Source organism: Larus michahellis, chromosome 4, assembly GCF_964199755.1.
Source record: "Larus michahellis chromosome 4, bLarMic1.1, whole genome shotgun sequence".
Classification (NCBI taxonomy): Eukaryota; Metazoa; Chordata; class Aves; order Charadriiformes; family Laridae; genus Larus; species Larus michahellis.
Window position 1 is genome coordinate 32116356 of NC_133899.1, and position 12813 is coordinate 32129168.

Here is a 12813-nt window from a genome sequence, read left to right on the forward strand (position 1 = left end):
CTTGCAGCTGTATTTTAGCTAGCGAGAGGAGGGATGGACCAGTTCAGGTATCAACCACTGGCACCTGCTTTTGCTGTCTTTTTTTGGCATCATTCTAATCATGTTCTCACAACAAACTTAGGTTGAGACCTTATTTTCAAGCACTGTGTTACTCCTATGAAACATTATTCTTTTTTAGCAACAGGTGAAACATTGGACTAATAAAATGTTTTAGTAAATATTTTGTTCTTGTACCAGAAGAGTTACATGCATCTGGACAAATTATGTTTCTATGTAGCCAAATAACCAAAAAATGGTGATAGCTGGATGAAACTCATTAGCCCAGGATCTGGGAAATTTCAATTTGACAACTGCAAAAAAAAAAAAAAAGGTCTTAGGAAAAAAAAGTCCCCTGTGCTTTTCATGTTTAAAAACGACTAAAGCTGAGAAAGTCTGTGCAGAGCCCCACCAGAGTGATTTATTCTCATGCTCTGAAACATCCTATGGATTCTATTAAGTTTATCTTTACCATCAGAGGAAAGATGGACCACTGTAAAAATAAAGAGCTCCTTTCTGATTGATCTCATTAAAGTTTTGCTCCTATTGTGAAGTGTGAGCAGGCATGCTTTTAATAGTTTTAAATCTGTGTGCAGAGCTTATCAATAAACACACACTCACAGGAAAGCCATTCACTCTTCTTTTCATCCGGGGGCTGTTAGTTTCTCTTTTTATGGTAGTGTTTATAGCAGTTCTTAGTTGCCAGTGCTCTTCCACATCTTCCCTGATATTCGTCAACCTGGAGAAAATGCTCTATAAAATCCTACAGAGCTCAGCATGGTCTGTAAGAAACCCTAGGCATTTCTCTACTCGGATGTACTTTGCAGAGCAGAGTACAGTTCCTCTTGATAAAAGTAAGGAGCTAACTTCACAAACAGGTCTCCAGTCGGGCGAGGAGACTGATGATTATAACTTACATATATTTTCTGTTTTCGGAAGGTTTTGAGATGAGATGATTTGAAGGCTTTTAATGAAGTACTCTAACTGCCGACAAGGGCAGCTTAACATACCAAGGTATTGAATCAAAACATCTTGTTCATGCCTTGAATGGAAGGAAACTATTCACACGTTGGTTATTTGGGAGCTGTTGCTCCTTTAGCTTTGCTGTGCTTACAAGCCCCTGCTTTTGGCTCCGAAGTCTGAGCTACATTCATCACAGTACAAATATGCAGCTCAGTGACAGAGTGCAGCCAGGGGGCATTACCAAACCCAAGGCAAAACAAAGGCGGGAGTATAGCTTAAACACAGGCCTAGCTGGTTCTGATAGCATCCTGCAGATAATAAGGCCTGTTAAACCCCTTTAGCAGCAAAATCTTTAATCTTCATTCCACAGACTTCGTCCTTTGTCTTCATCCCATGGAAAGTTAGGGAGATCAGAATTTCAGGGCTTGGTAGGGAGGGTCCTACTCCCAGCACAGGGCAGAGGGGAAACACGAAAGGGGAGGTGCTATTCCTCACTTTATCACTTTTTCTGAGGCAGAACGGCTGCTTTTTCTGCTGTGGTAATCATTCCTTTCAGAGCTGACAAGCTGGTTCGTCTAGGTGGAGCTACTGGGTGCCCCCGCTGTCGTGCTGGCAGTGGTTCAAGTGAAGTAACATTACATTCCTGCGATGGAGGGCTGGGAGCAGCAGCCTTCTCCGTGACATTGCGCCCGCATCTCCCCAGTGCCACGTATCCTGCCGGGATAGAGTGACAGCCGCGGCATTCCCACTGCAGTCCTGCCATGCCCCAGAGCCCTGCCCAGCAGTTGTTGTAACTCACTCTGTGGGATCTTGCAGGACAATGGAATGAATCCAGGTCCGTGGAATGCACTAGGAACTCTCCGCAGAAGATGAAGGTGTTGATTTTTCACTGGTGGTTTTTCCCCAGTGTAGTTGGAGCTCCTTACTGGGAATGCCATGGGGCCTTCTGGAGCTCATGGCCAAGCCTACATAGACCGTGCAAGAGCCTGTGCCATGGGCTGTGCTTTAAACCTTGTGGCAGCTTCCTCAAGGAACACAGTGCGTGCATAAAAGAGTTTACTTGCAGATACTTTCAGATTCTAATCTTTGCCAGCTGTTGCTTGCAGGATCGTTTCCCTCACAGCCAGCTTGCTTGGAAGGACACGACTCCTCCACCAAACTGCCCAGGAGGATTTGGGTGGTGGGGATGATTGCTCTGAACTGCCACAGCCAAGCCCCTCACTCACACAGAGCTTCCCTGCTACACTCGTGTGCTCCTAGTTGCTTTTGTTCACAGTCTTTACCCTTAATCTTGGCATTTGCACTTAAAAAGACCCACAGGGGAACTCAAGGTATGGTGTTAGAGCAGATGCTCTTTGCCATGTAGCATCCAGACGGCAGTTCCAAGAAGCGCATGGACCTGTTGGAGCAGGTCCAGAGGAGTGCCACGAAGATGGTCAGAGGGCTGGAGCACCTCTGCTATGAAGACAGGCTGAGAGAGCTGGGGTTATTCAGCCTGGAGAAGAGAAGGCTCCAGGGAGACCTTAATAGCAGCCTTCCAGTACCTGAAGGGGGCCTACAAGAAAGCTGGGGAGGGGCTGTTTGCAAGGGCATGTAGCGATAGGACGAGGGGCAATGGTTTTAAACTAGAGCAGGGTAGGTTTAGATTAGACATTAGGAAGAAGTTCTTCCCAATGAGGGTGGTGAAACACTGGCCCATGTTGCCCAGAGAGGTGGTGGAGGCCCCATCCCCGGAGATATTCAAGGCCAGGCTTGATGAGGCTCTGAGCAACCTGATCTAGTTAAAGATGTCCCTCCTTACTGCAGGGCAGCTGGACTAGATGACCTTTAAAGGTCCCTTCCAACCCAACACATTCTATGATTCTATGGTTCTATGACTAGGACAACGAATCTGCCATGGTTTTTTTCTTTTTCACAATAAACCTTGAAGCATTACAAAATCACTAGGCTTTTAGCCCTTCTTTAACGTAGCATTAGGTCACCACTTCCATTTGTAACTCGAGCTGAAAAAAAAACTCTGGGGGAAACAAAGAGAAATAGTGAAACATTTCAGGCCACTGCTGATACTGAGTAACTATTTTTGTGTTTGTACATACCATTTGCACAACATTTTTAGCCCAGGGATTGGCAAATTCTCTCGTCAAGCCAATTGATGCAGTTAGAAAACAAAGATCTGCTTGTAGATTCAGAGATCTTTAGTACAGCTGATTTTGGAAAGTGGTGAAAAATAGTTCTTTAAGTGCCAAAAATTCATATTCATATCCAGAAAATGGTAACTGAGATGGAAAAGGTGGTCCTTTTGCTGTCATTGTAACTTTGTCTGTGAGGGCTTTTTAAAAAAAAAAACTGATTTAGGCCATTTTTCAGTCACAGGAGCTTTAAGGAAACCAAACCAAGCATGCAATATCTTATATACTTTATGACACTGCCTAGGTGAAGTGACATTTTAATTAGCTGATTGATGTCCATTTATTAATTGGTCTTCTGAGATATCCTGGGGAACCCAAAGAACCCACTGTAAGGTGCATTAATTTAATAACTCATCAAAATAATAGAAACAGTGGATTGGGATGGGTATAAAAAAGAAGCAGACATGGAAACTGAAACACTGGGGTTGCCAAAGAAAAGCTAAAATGTTTGAATTGCTGCCTTTTTGCCCATAATCTTTAAGTGAAAAATTTCTCTTAGTAAACTAAAGTCAGGTGAACTTACCTATCTGAAAAATTGCTCTTGAGAGGCCAAGATGAATGCCAAGCATGTGCATAGTGTTCTGTTATCAAGTGCTTTCCTGAGCTGGGACCTACAATTTTAAATATTGTAACTATTTTAAATATTCCCTATTTCAAATATAAGAAGTGAATCAGAAGGGGCTGCGGGGCTTCACAGCAGCGCTGCTCAGGTGACTGTGAGAGCTCTGAGGGAAGAAAAGGAATCCCAGTAATTGTGATACCTGCAAGAGAGGGAGAACAAGCTGTGGGGGGGAAAATCAGGAATACTATCCATTTGGAGAAAGGGATTTAATTTAAAAATTAGGGTTTTTTTTTAAATCAAAAAAATAAAAAAAAAAATTAGGGATTTAATTTTAAAAACAGGAGGAATTCTGGAGCATTAGCATTGACTAGCCACCCATGCACGAGAAGTAACAGGCCCACGACAGGGTGCCTGAGGGCACAGGGACAGGCAGATCCACAAGTACAGGGACAGATGGCTGTGGGCAGAGGGGCGTGATACAGGAGCCCACTGAAACTGTGGCGGCAGTGATGCACAACCTTAGTTACAATGAGCACACGAAGGAGGGAGCACTGTGGAAACTGCTGACCTACATGTATGAATTCTTGACTGGGTCAAGCACAGTGCCAACAATGACAATGATATTAAATTATTATTGTTGTTGTTTGTCTTGCTCACTCCTCCTTCTCCTTAGTAATAATATGAATCAGAAGATGTGCCCAGAGTGTGCTCTACATTGTCAGAAAAGACCTGAGCAAAAGATGTCCCAGTGTTGCCCACATGTTAAGGCAGGAGTCTTCTAACTGACAGTGGACAAAAAGCTATTAATTATAATAAAAAATAACCTGGTTTTATGTTTTTGTGGTTTTACCCAAAGCAGTCCAGCTGGGTTGTTTGATTAAAGATTAAAAAAAAAAATTTTTTACGTTGCATTTAAAAAGAAAATACAATTTTCAGTATATGATATGAAAGTGTTCCAGCCTATATAACTCCTACTGCTTTCTTTCAGAAAATTCCCTTGTTCTGAAGTCAGTTCAGTGGCTATTAGAAGTAGTCACTGATGTAAATTCCATCTTGTTTATGAAAACATTTTGAACAAAGCATTGATTGTCCAGAGTTTATAAAAAAAAGTTAAAACCTGTAAAATGTTGGCATCACTACTATTTGGGGCATGAGAAAGACGTGCATATAAATCATAGTTTATTGGCACAGTCTTTTATACACAGAAAGAAGGCTTTGCTGAAAATGGAATTCAGTGATGTACTGTAATTCCCCTTTTACAGATTTGTTTTTAAAGTATTCTGAATTGGGAAAAAATCTGAAGCAAATCTTAGTCTACAGTAGGAATCAGGGGCACAAGAAGTCTCTATGACACGGGTTAGCTATGGTAGAGGGGCAGAGTAGGCGGAGTTTGGGGAAATCAGGGTGGATGGAAAGGCCTCGATGTGAAGCTTTGGGAGGGAAAATCATTTGTGTAGCTGATGTACTTCCACGCAATCCGACCCACATCTCTTTTAGCCCTAGGGACAGTAATCTGTTGCTCCATTTTGTAGGAAAGAGTCCTACAGTCACCATTGAGGAAAGGTTAACAGTTTACTAAAGGCTTTCACAGGAGCACTCTGTCCCTTCCTACCCATCATGAGGTGGGTGAAAGAGACCTTTTATGCTGACAGATTTTCCTCTTCTCAGCAGGGGATTTTTCTGGCAACATTTTGGCAAACCTTGATCCGCAGCCCCTCTAGCAAGGGCAAGGAGAGCAACCGCCTGCCAATACTTGGCCAAGCATGTGAAGCCACCCTTGTGCCTCATACACCACTGCTTTGCTTGATCAACAGCTGGTGGAAAATAAGATGGCCTCATCCAGGCCCAGATGAGATGTCATCCAAGGCCAGGTCTATCTCTCTGCATCCACGCTGAACAAGAATTGGACATGCAGGAAGTGATCTAATTCTCTTGGATTTTATGAGTAGCTCGGTCTTAGGAACAGGAAAGTTTTGAAGGTGTTGTTCACCTAGCCATTCTAAGAATCCTTTGTTTAAAACAGCTGGTTTTAAAAGTTTCACCTCTGTTAGAACCTGTAGGATAGCTCCTAGACTCAAAGGATCTGCCCCACTGGATGGGGAAAAATCGACGGCACAAACTATACAGGACCATGCAAGTCCTGAGAACGGAGCAGCCCATACTTGCATTGCTCCAGTTCTAGACAACTAAAACGTCGCTGAAGTTCCACCAGACTAAACCAAGAGGAACAGCCCAAGAATTCTCCCAGATAATTCTTTCCTTTTTCTTTTCCAGTAGCAAAATTATTGGCAGCCAGCAGGGATCAGTGCTGTAATTAGCCTTGAAGTGCTGCACTCAAGAGCAAACACTCTAGCAATCCAAGCAATATTCTGTTAAGTCATTCTACTGGACTGCAGGGCTTGTGGGTGGGATTCTCCCAAGTGAAAAATATGGCAATGCCACAAGACGAAGTCCTTACTGTTTCTTGGAATTTTAGTAACAGCCATAGAATGCGCTGTTGGCACCTGAATCTTTAGAAGCACTAAGCAAATTAAACAATCAAGCCTCAGTCCTGCAGCTTTTCTCCTCATATGATGCTTATTAAAATACATGTGGTGAAGACCTTCACGGAGGGATTCCAGAATTTTCAGGCAGAAATGCCTAAAATCAGGTTCATAAATACACATCTAAATTTTTTAACAGTTATGCTCATTTTCCAATTTTCTTGAGCGTGTGAAAATTGCAAATGCTAGAGCTTTTGAAAAAAAAAATCAAGACAATTTATGCAAGTCTTTAATCTGAATTAAGGTTTGCATTAAAGGTGGTTTTTAGAATTGTCCATCGTAGGCATCAGGACTAGTTCTGTGAAGGCTAAAGGCGGCAAGGTCTGGCAGCCCTGATGCGTTCTGAGTTGATCTTAGTTCTCTGAAGCTAAAATACCACAGAAGAGCTGATTAAGATGATGTACATATGGCTAATGAGGATGCTTTCTATTCTGTCAGTTTTGGAAATTTGGCTCACAGACTGACATGGAATATTCCCACTGGAAGGACACTATTTCCGTTCATCTTAACAAAGTGGTCCATTGCTGATCACATGGCGTAACTCTTTCAAGACCCTGCCGGTACTAAATAATTTCATCTTCCAAAAAAGTCAAGGGAAAAATAAGTGTAGGAGATCAGAAAACTATGAAGAAAAGCTAGCACAATCACAGCCATTTTAACAAGAGCTTGGCAACTTGTGTGAGTTAGAGTGATTGCATACACGCATAAGTCGTGCCAGCTTGTCTGCACACACAGCGTGTAATATCCACATCCAGAAATGTTGTGTTCCAGCCCAAGGATTCTTCATTTAAAGTAGACAATGAATGAGTTGCACAGCTCTGCTTGCGGTTGTCTTCTCTAGTGTTTGAACATATTTTTAAGCCAGACCATTTGTTCAGGAGAGCGAAAACTATGTATACCAATGGCAGTTGCAGAATTGGGCATGAGAGCGCTGGACAGCCTGATGGCTTGAAAAAAAATGGAGCATGGAGAGAGGAAGGAGACATGGTTATCAGGACAAGGACTTGTGCGTGTATTAGAATAGCCTGTGCATCGGGGAATGCGTAATTCAGCCACACTGTCCTCTACTGGCTAAGCCTGGATCTCTGAAAATGATGTTGTTTTCAGAGAAGAGAAGAAAGAAGAGAACATCATGCTGTTTTCATTCTTCAGTGCCCAATTTAAGGCATTTTAACAGAATCATACTTTCAAACAGCCCGCTTCCTTCACCCCATCTCTCTCCACCCTGAATACTTTTAAAAAACAAGAAAGCAGAGTCTTTATGACTATGAAAAATTCATTATGTTTACTTTTCTCTTAAGACCTCTGTTGAAGACAAGGAAGAGTTTTGAGATGGGGAATTTCAATCGATTTAATTTATTGCCAACTAATGAACTTTTAATTACTGATTCTGATATTTTAAAAAAATAAACAAAATAAAACCACCTCAGATCTGCTCCGTACACCTCTCGTCCCCTCTTTCTGGTCTCCAACCCCCTTGCTGTGGGCTACACTCAGTCCTTTTGGGGAGGTGAGGGCTGGTGCGGGAGACAGAGGTCAGGAGATGGTGGCTGCTTTTCTTTTTCCACTCCTTGCTCCATACTCAGTTGCCCCAGAGTGGTTCCTCCACCAGGTGCCAGCCCATCAGAGTCAAGCCTCCTCCTCTCTGCCCTTTCTGAGGTGGCTTTTCTTCCTCCGGCCCCTTCTCAAGATCCTGTTTTGCTCCAGGATTTCTCCTGCTCTGACATCTTTCCTCTCTCCTCCTGCTCTGATGTGGTCTTCTCTGTCTTTCTCCTCCTCCTCTAGTGGTGCTGTTTCTTTTTCTCAGCATTTACCACCCTTTCTTAAACACCTTTTCACAAATGTGCCAGAAACTCCTCGGATCAGTTCAGCTTTGCAGCCAGCACTGGCTGCAAGCGGCTGCATCTGGCACAGGGTGGTCCATGACCTCCTCCCCGAGAGACCACCCCACAGCCACACCACTACCAAAACCCTGACAATTCTGCCAAATACACACCTCAAGCCCCGCTTTGGTAATAAAAAAAAAAAAAAAAATTGATCAACTTCTAGTTCTACATTTTCTCCAATCTGGAGATTTTTTTCCTTCACAAAAGCCTTTACGTTTCTGCATACAAATATTTCTGGTATCTTTGGAAAGATTGGCCTGATGACATCTAAGATAAGGGATCTGAATGAAAGCAGGCCTTTCTACAGCTGGCTCTGCACGTCCCCTGGCCTCCAGCTTGCAAGCTGGCAGCTCTGTGCTCTGCATGGCTCCCACAGACACCAACAACCTGTACACTGCTTTCAGGTTCTGGACGACAGCTGAGACCGGCCGAGCCTCCAGGAGATGCTGATGCTGATGCGGATGCAGAGGAGGAAGACTCTGTGAGGTTTTTTTTATGCTTGGGGTTTCTTCGGGATGGGTGTTTGGCAGTTACCTTGTTGAAAAGGGATCTTAAATATTTTCTTTGTAGCTGGGTCTTGCTGGAGATTTTTTTTCTCCATCAAAAATGTATTTCTGCTTGGGATTCTCCTGCCAGTTCAAAAGCCAGAATAATGCTTCAATATAAAGTGACCTGCTCTTTGCCATGATTCACCAGCATAAGTTTAATACCAAGACTTAGCAAACTATTACACAGCTGTTGACTACAGTAACTTTTCTTTAAAGCTTTAGCTGGTTTTGGTTCCCTATCGCTTGACTCCAGAAGGAAGCATGCCAAGCGTTTGTCAGCAGAAATTCCTGCTGGGACTCTTCCATGTTTTCCTTGGTTATAGAGGGCAATAAAGTTTGGAGCCGCAGGATGCAAAGGTTACATGTGCAAATAAAACAGGAGAGGGAATTTTTATTGTCTTTTTCAATTATTACTAATTGATCTGTTAGTATTTTCAGTCTGTTCAGCCCATAGATGCATATAATTCATAAAAAGAATGAAAATCAGCATACTATTGTTTTTGTCTCTCAGGAGTCTGTCCCTTGTGTTTTTGAGTAACATCCTTAAATTAGAATTGTATTTGTTCTTGACCTAAGGGAAGAGTTATTGGTGATTCTACATCCACCATGACTAATGTAAGATTTGTACGCAGAAGGAGACTATGCCTGAATAGAAAAACTCTCCTAAAAAAATGGGTCACTATTTAATGGTGGATGCTCATTTCCACCACTCATTTCTTTTCCACAGGTTAATGAAGTGGCAGTAGAAGACATCCGTCCAAGGCCACAAGGATCCTCTCCAGTTTATGAATATTCCATAGAAGAAGAATATTTAAAGGCAAGACACTGAGTTTTCATGCAGGCATGGCTTTACCAAGTTGATTCAGGAGGCTTTATCTCCTACAATTAGCCAAGACTCTTATGTCATGTAACAGGATGTTGTTGCAGCCATATTGTCTTCCTGTCCCCACCAAAATCAGGGCCATGCTCATTGATGCTTGAGTATGGCACTGGACTTGTTGTTGGCCCCATTCTTGTTTCTTGGCAAAAAAATGCATTTGACTTCATCCCTTAAAGGGCCTGGGCCAGAGATTGTCAGGAAATTACAATGCTTTTCCTATTAGAATATTTAGCTGGCTTGAATTTAACTAATAGGTATTTCAAAATTACCTGTACCTCTTGGTTATTCAAAGTTAAAGATTTAATTACTACAGTCATGTTAAGATAAGTAGGCAACAGTTTGACATTCATGCCGAAGTCAAACAAATGAAAAAAATATAAGTTCACAAAGATGAAAACATGAGAAATGTGCTGCATGAGTAACACACAGAAAAGCTCCCAATGCCTTAACACAATTGGTCTCTGGCATTCATTTCATGCAAATTTTGGTACAATGCATGGAGGCCTTGGCATCTAATTTGCTACTGGGAATACTATAGTTAAATCATTCACATTGTACATTACACTTGTAGATCACAATTTTGCTCTGTTGCCATTAAAGTCAGCCTCAGTTCTTAGTCTAAACCAGGGATTTCAGCTGATGTAGGACTTCTGTTGTACTTTACAACACCATGACTTCTGAACATTAAATAATCGCAAATTATTTTTCAGCTTCAAGAAGAAAATAAAAAATATTCTACAGACAAATCAAAACAGAGTCATCCACAGGTTGGTCTGAAAGCACTCCATAGTTTTAGGCATATGGCTTGCAAAATACTAAAGTCGATTACAACATATAGGCGTGGATGGGTGGACAGAGGGAAGGACAAATGGATAAAGAATCACTTTAGACTTGTTTTGACCAGCAACTTCACAAATTGCCTAGTTGTGGCACAGGCATGAACACTTACGTGTCCTATTTGGGGTCCTTCCGTGATTCATTTTAGCATTCTTTAGCCTTCTCTGGTTTGAGTACAGTACAGCATCAGCTCTTAGTCTGACTTTTCTGGCCCGTTTACTCTAATTCAGGTGTTTAACATCTTCGCAGAAAATACACTATTTCAGCCCTAAAAGATTCCATATGTTTCACATTTTAAAATTATAACCTATTTTCCCTATGACCCTGATCCAGTGTAGCCCTAACACATGTACTTAATTCTAATTTAGAACAGAATCAAACCCACACGGAGTAAGTACGTTCTCTATTTTAGATAATCTTTCTTGAGCTACTGAAAATATACCTGAGGAGACTCAATTTTTTATTGCAGAATAATGTAGAAAACTTTGATACAAATGAATAAGAATAATAAATTCACACTTTTTTCTGTATCTAGGAGACAATGGAAGTGACCCTGAAAACAGAAGTGGAAGCTGGTGCTAGTGGTTTTAGTGTGACAGGTGGAGGAAATGAAGGAATATTTATTAAAAAAGTACTTAAGGAATCCCCTGCTTCAAAAATATTTAGTCTGAGAGAAGGTACAGTCTGATTTTCTGTTTGTTTGTTGTTTTTTTTTTAATATATCTTAAAATATTCAGGTATGTAGCTGTACATGCATATAGATACATACCTGATATTACCTTTTAGGTAATGGAAATAGTAGATCCCAAACCAAGTAATATTATGTCTGAGCTTAACCTTTCCATATTAATAATTTTGAAGATCAGTTTCTTAAACAATAATGAAATGTGATTTTTTTTTTGGTATACAAAAAAAAAAATGATCTAATTTTTACTGGAACAGTGAAAAAGATACATAGAAAGTAGCGTTTACACAACTAAAATGAAAAAATACCCAACTCATAACGTTAATCAAGAAACTGCCTTTGATTCTTTCACAAAATAGTATGCCACGAAACTACAATAAATAATGATTTAAACAAGAACAAAGGTCCAGATTCTAAATACTGAAAAATATAAGAAAAAGCTTTGTTACTGTCAGGGTGGTTAGACACTAGAACAGATTTCCCAGAGAGGTTGTGGAGTCACCGTCCTTGGAAATATTCAAAACCTGACTCCACATAGACCGGAACAACTAGCTGTAGCTGACCCTTCCCTGAGAAGGGCAGTTGGACTAGATGATCTCCTGAAGTCCTTCGCAGCTTTAACTAATCTGTGATTCTATTATATGAACATGATTTAATATTTTAAATAAATGGGATGTGATAATTATTTTTTATGTAATGAGCATTAATTTAACAGCATTTGAAAAACTGCAAGAAAACACAAACTAATTAAAATGATGTCTGATTCCATTTGCAGGCGATCAGCTTCTAAGTGCTACAATATTTTTCGATAATATCAAATATGAAGATGCACTCAAGATTCTCCAATATTCCGAGCCATACAGAGTCCAATTCAGCCTCAAAAGAAAAATTGCTGGGAAAGAAGAGCTAGCACACATTCACTCTACAGCCCAGTACAAAAAGGAAAGATTAAGCCAGGTAGTTATTTGATTAATTTACAAAGTTTGGATAACACTGTAGTAATGTGCTGTGTAGAAACACACCAGAAAATACACACATGCTTTCTTAAGATTTAGGCGTGTGTTTAAACCTACTAGCATGAATATTCATGCAAAGAAAAAAAATCCCAAACAATATTTGCAGCTTTATAAATATCCTGGGCAAGACTATAGATTTTGAATAAAGCCACAATCTTGCATCAGGGTAGAAAAGCATTCTTCTCTAGTGAACCGGCATTTTTTTGTGTGTTGTTAAGCACCCATGATAGAACAGGCCCAGATAAGCTCTGTAATATTTATATTCAGTATTTTCCAAAATGTGAAATATCAGTAAGTATTTTTCTCAAAAGCTCATCAATGAAATTTTCTCTTAAAAATATGGGCTTAATCAGTGATACCTCCAGATTTGCTCATAGGTCTCCGACCTAATCAAAATTATTTTCCTCATCATATACATATTATACATATGTGTAATACATATGTATATACAATATGTATACATATGCATAATACAATATGTATATACCTATATACATATTATAATATAAATATTATATATATATTTGTACAGGCATATAGCTAGAAAGATACTTATAAAAACCTCTATTTACTGCAATGTTTTGCAGAACACATAAACCTTCAGAAATCCAAATATTACAGACATATAATCCATTTGTTTTATGTAATTTCTGCCTGAATAATATACA

General features: G+C 40.5%; 1 protein-coding gene across 4 annotated transcripts in view; it reads left to right on the top strand.

The window, feature by feature from the left end:
- AHNAK2 (AHNAK nucleoprotein 2) overlaps positions 1 to 12813 on the top strand; it is an 82426-nt gene that overhangs the window by 42429 nt on the left and 27184 nt on the right. For 2 of the 4 annotated variants that reach the window (XM_074583806.1, XM_074583810.1), the window contains exons 2-6: positions 8584 to 8660; positions 9455 to 9544; positions 10318 to 10374; positions 10980 to 11121; positions 11905 to 12086. In XM_074583806.1, coding sequence (XP_074439907.1) covers positions 8584 to 8660; positions 9455 to 9544; positions 10318 to 10374; positions 10980 to 11121; positions 11905 to 12086 — 548 coding nt within the window. The remainder of the gene's footprint in view (positions 1 to 8583; positions 8661 to 9454; positions 9545 to 10317; positions 10375 to 10979; positions 11122 to 11904; positions 12087 to 12813) is intronic. The other 2 variants (XM_074583807.1, XM_074583808.1) reach the window with 1 other exon arrangement.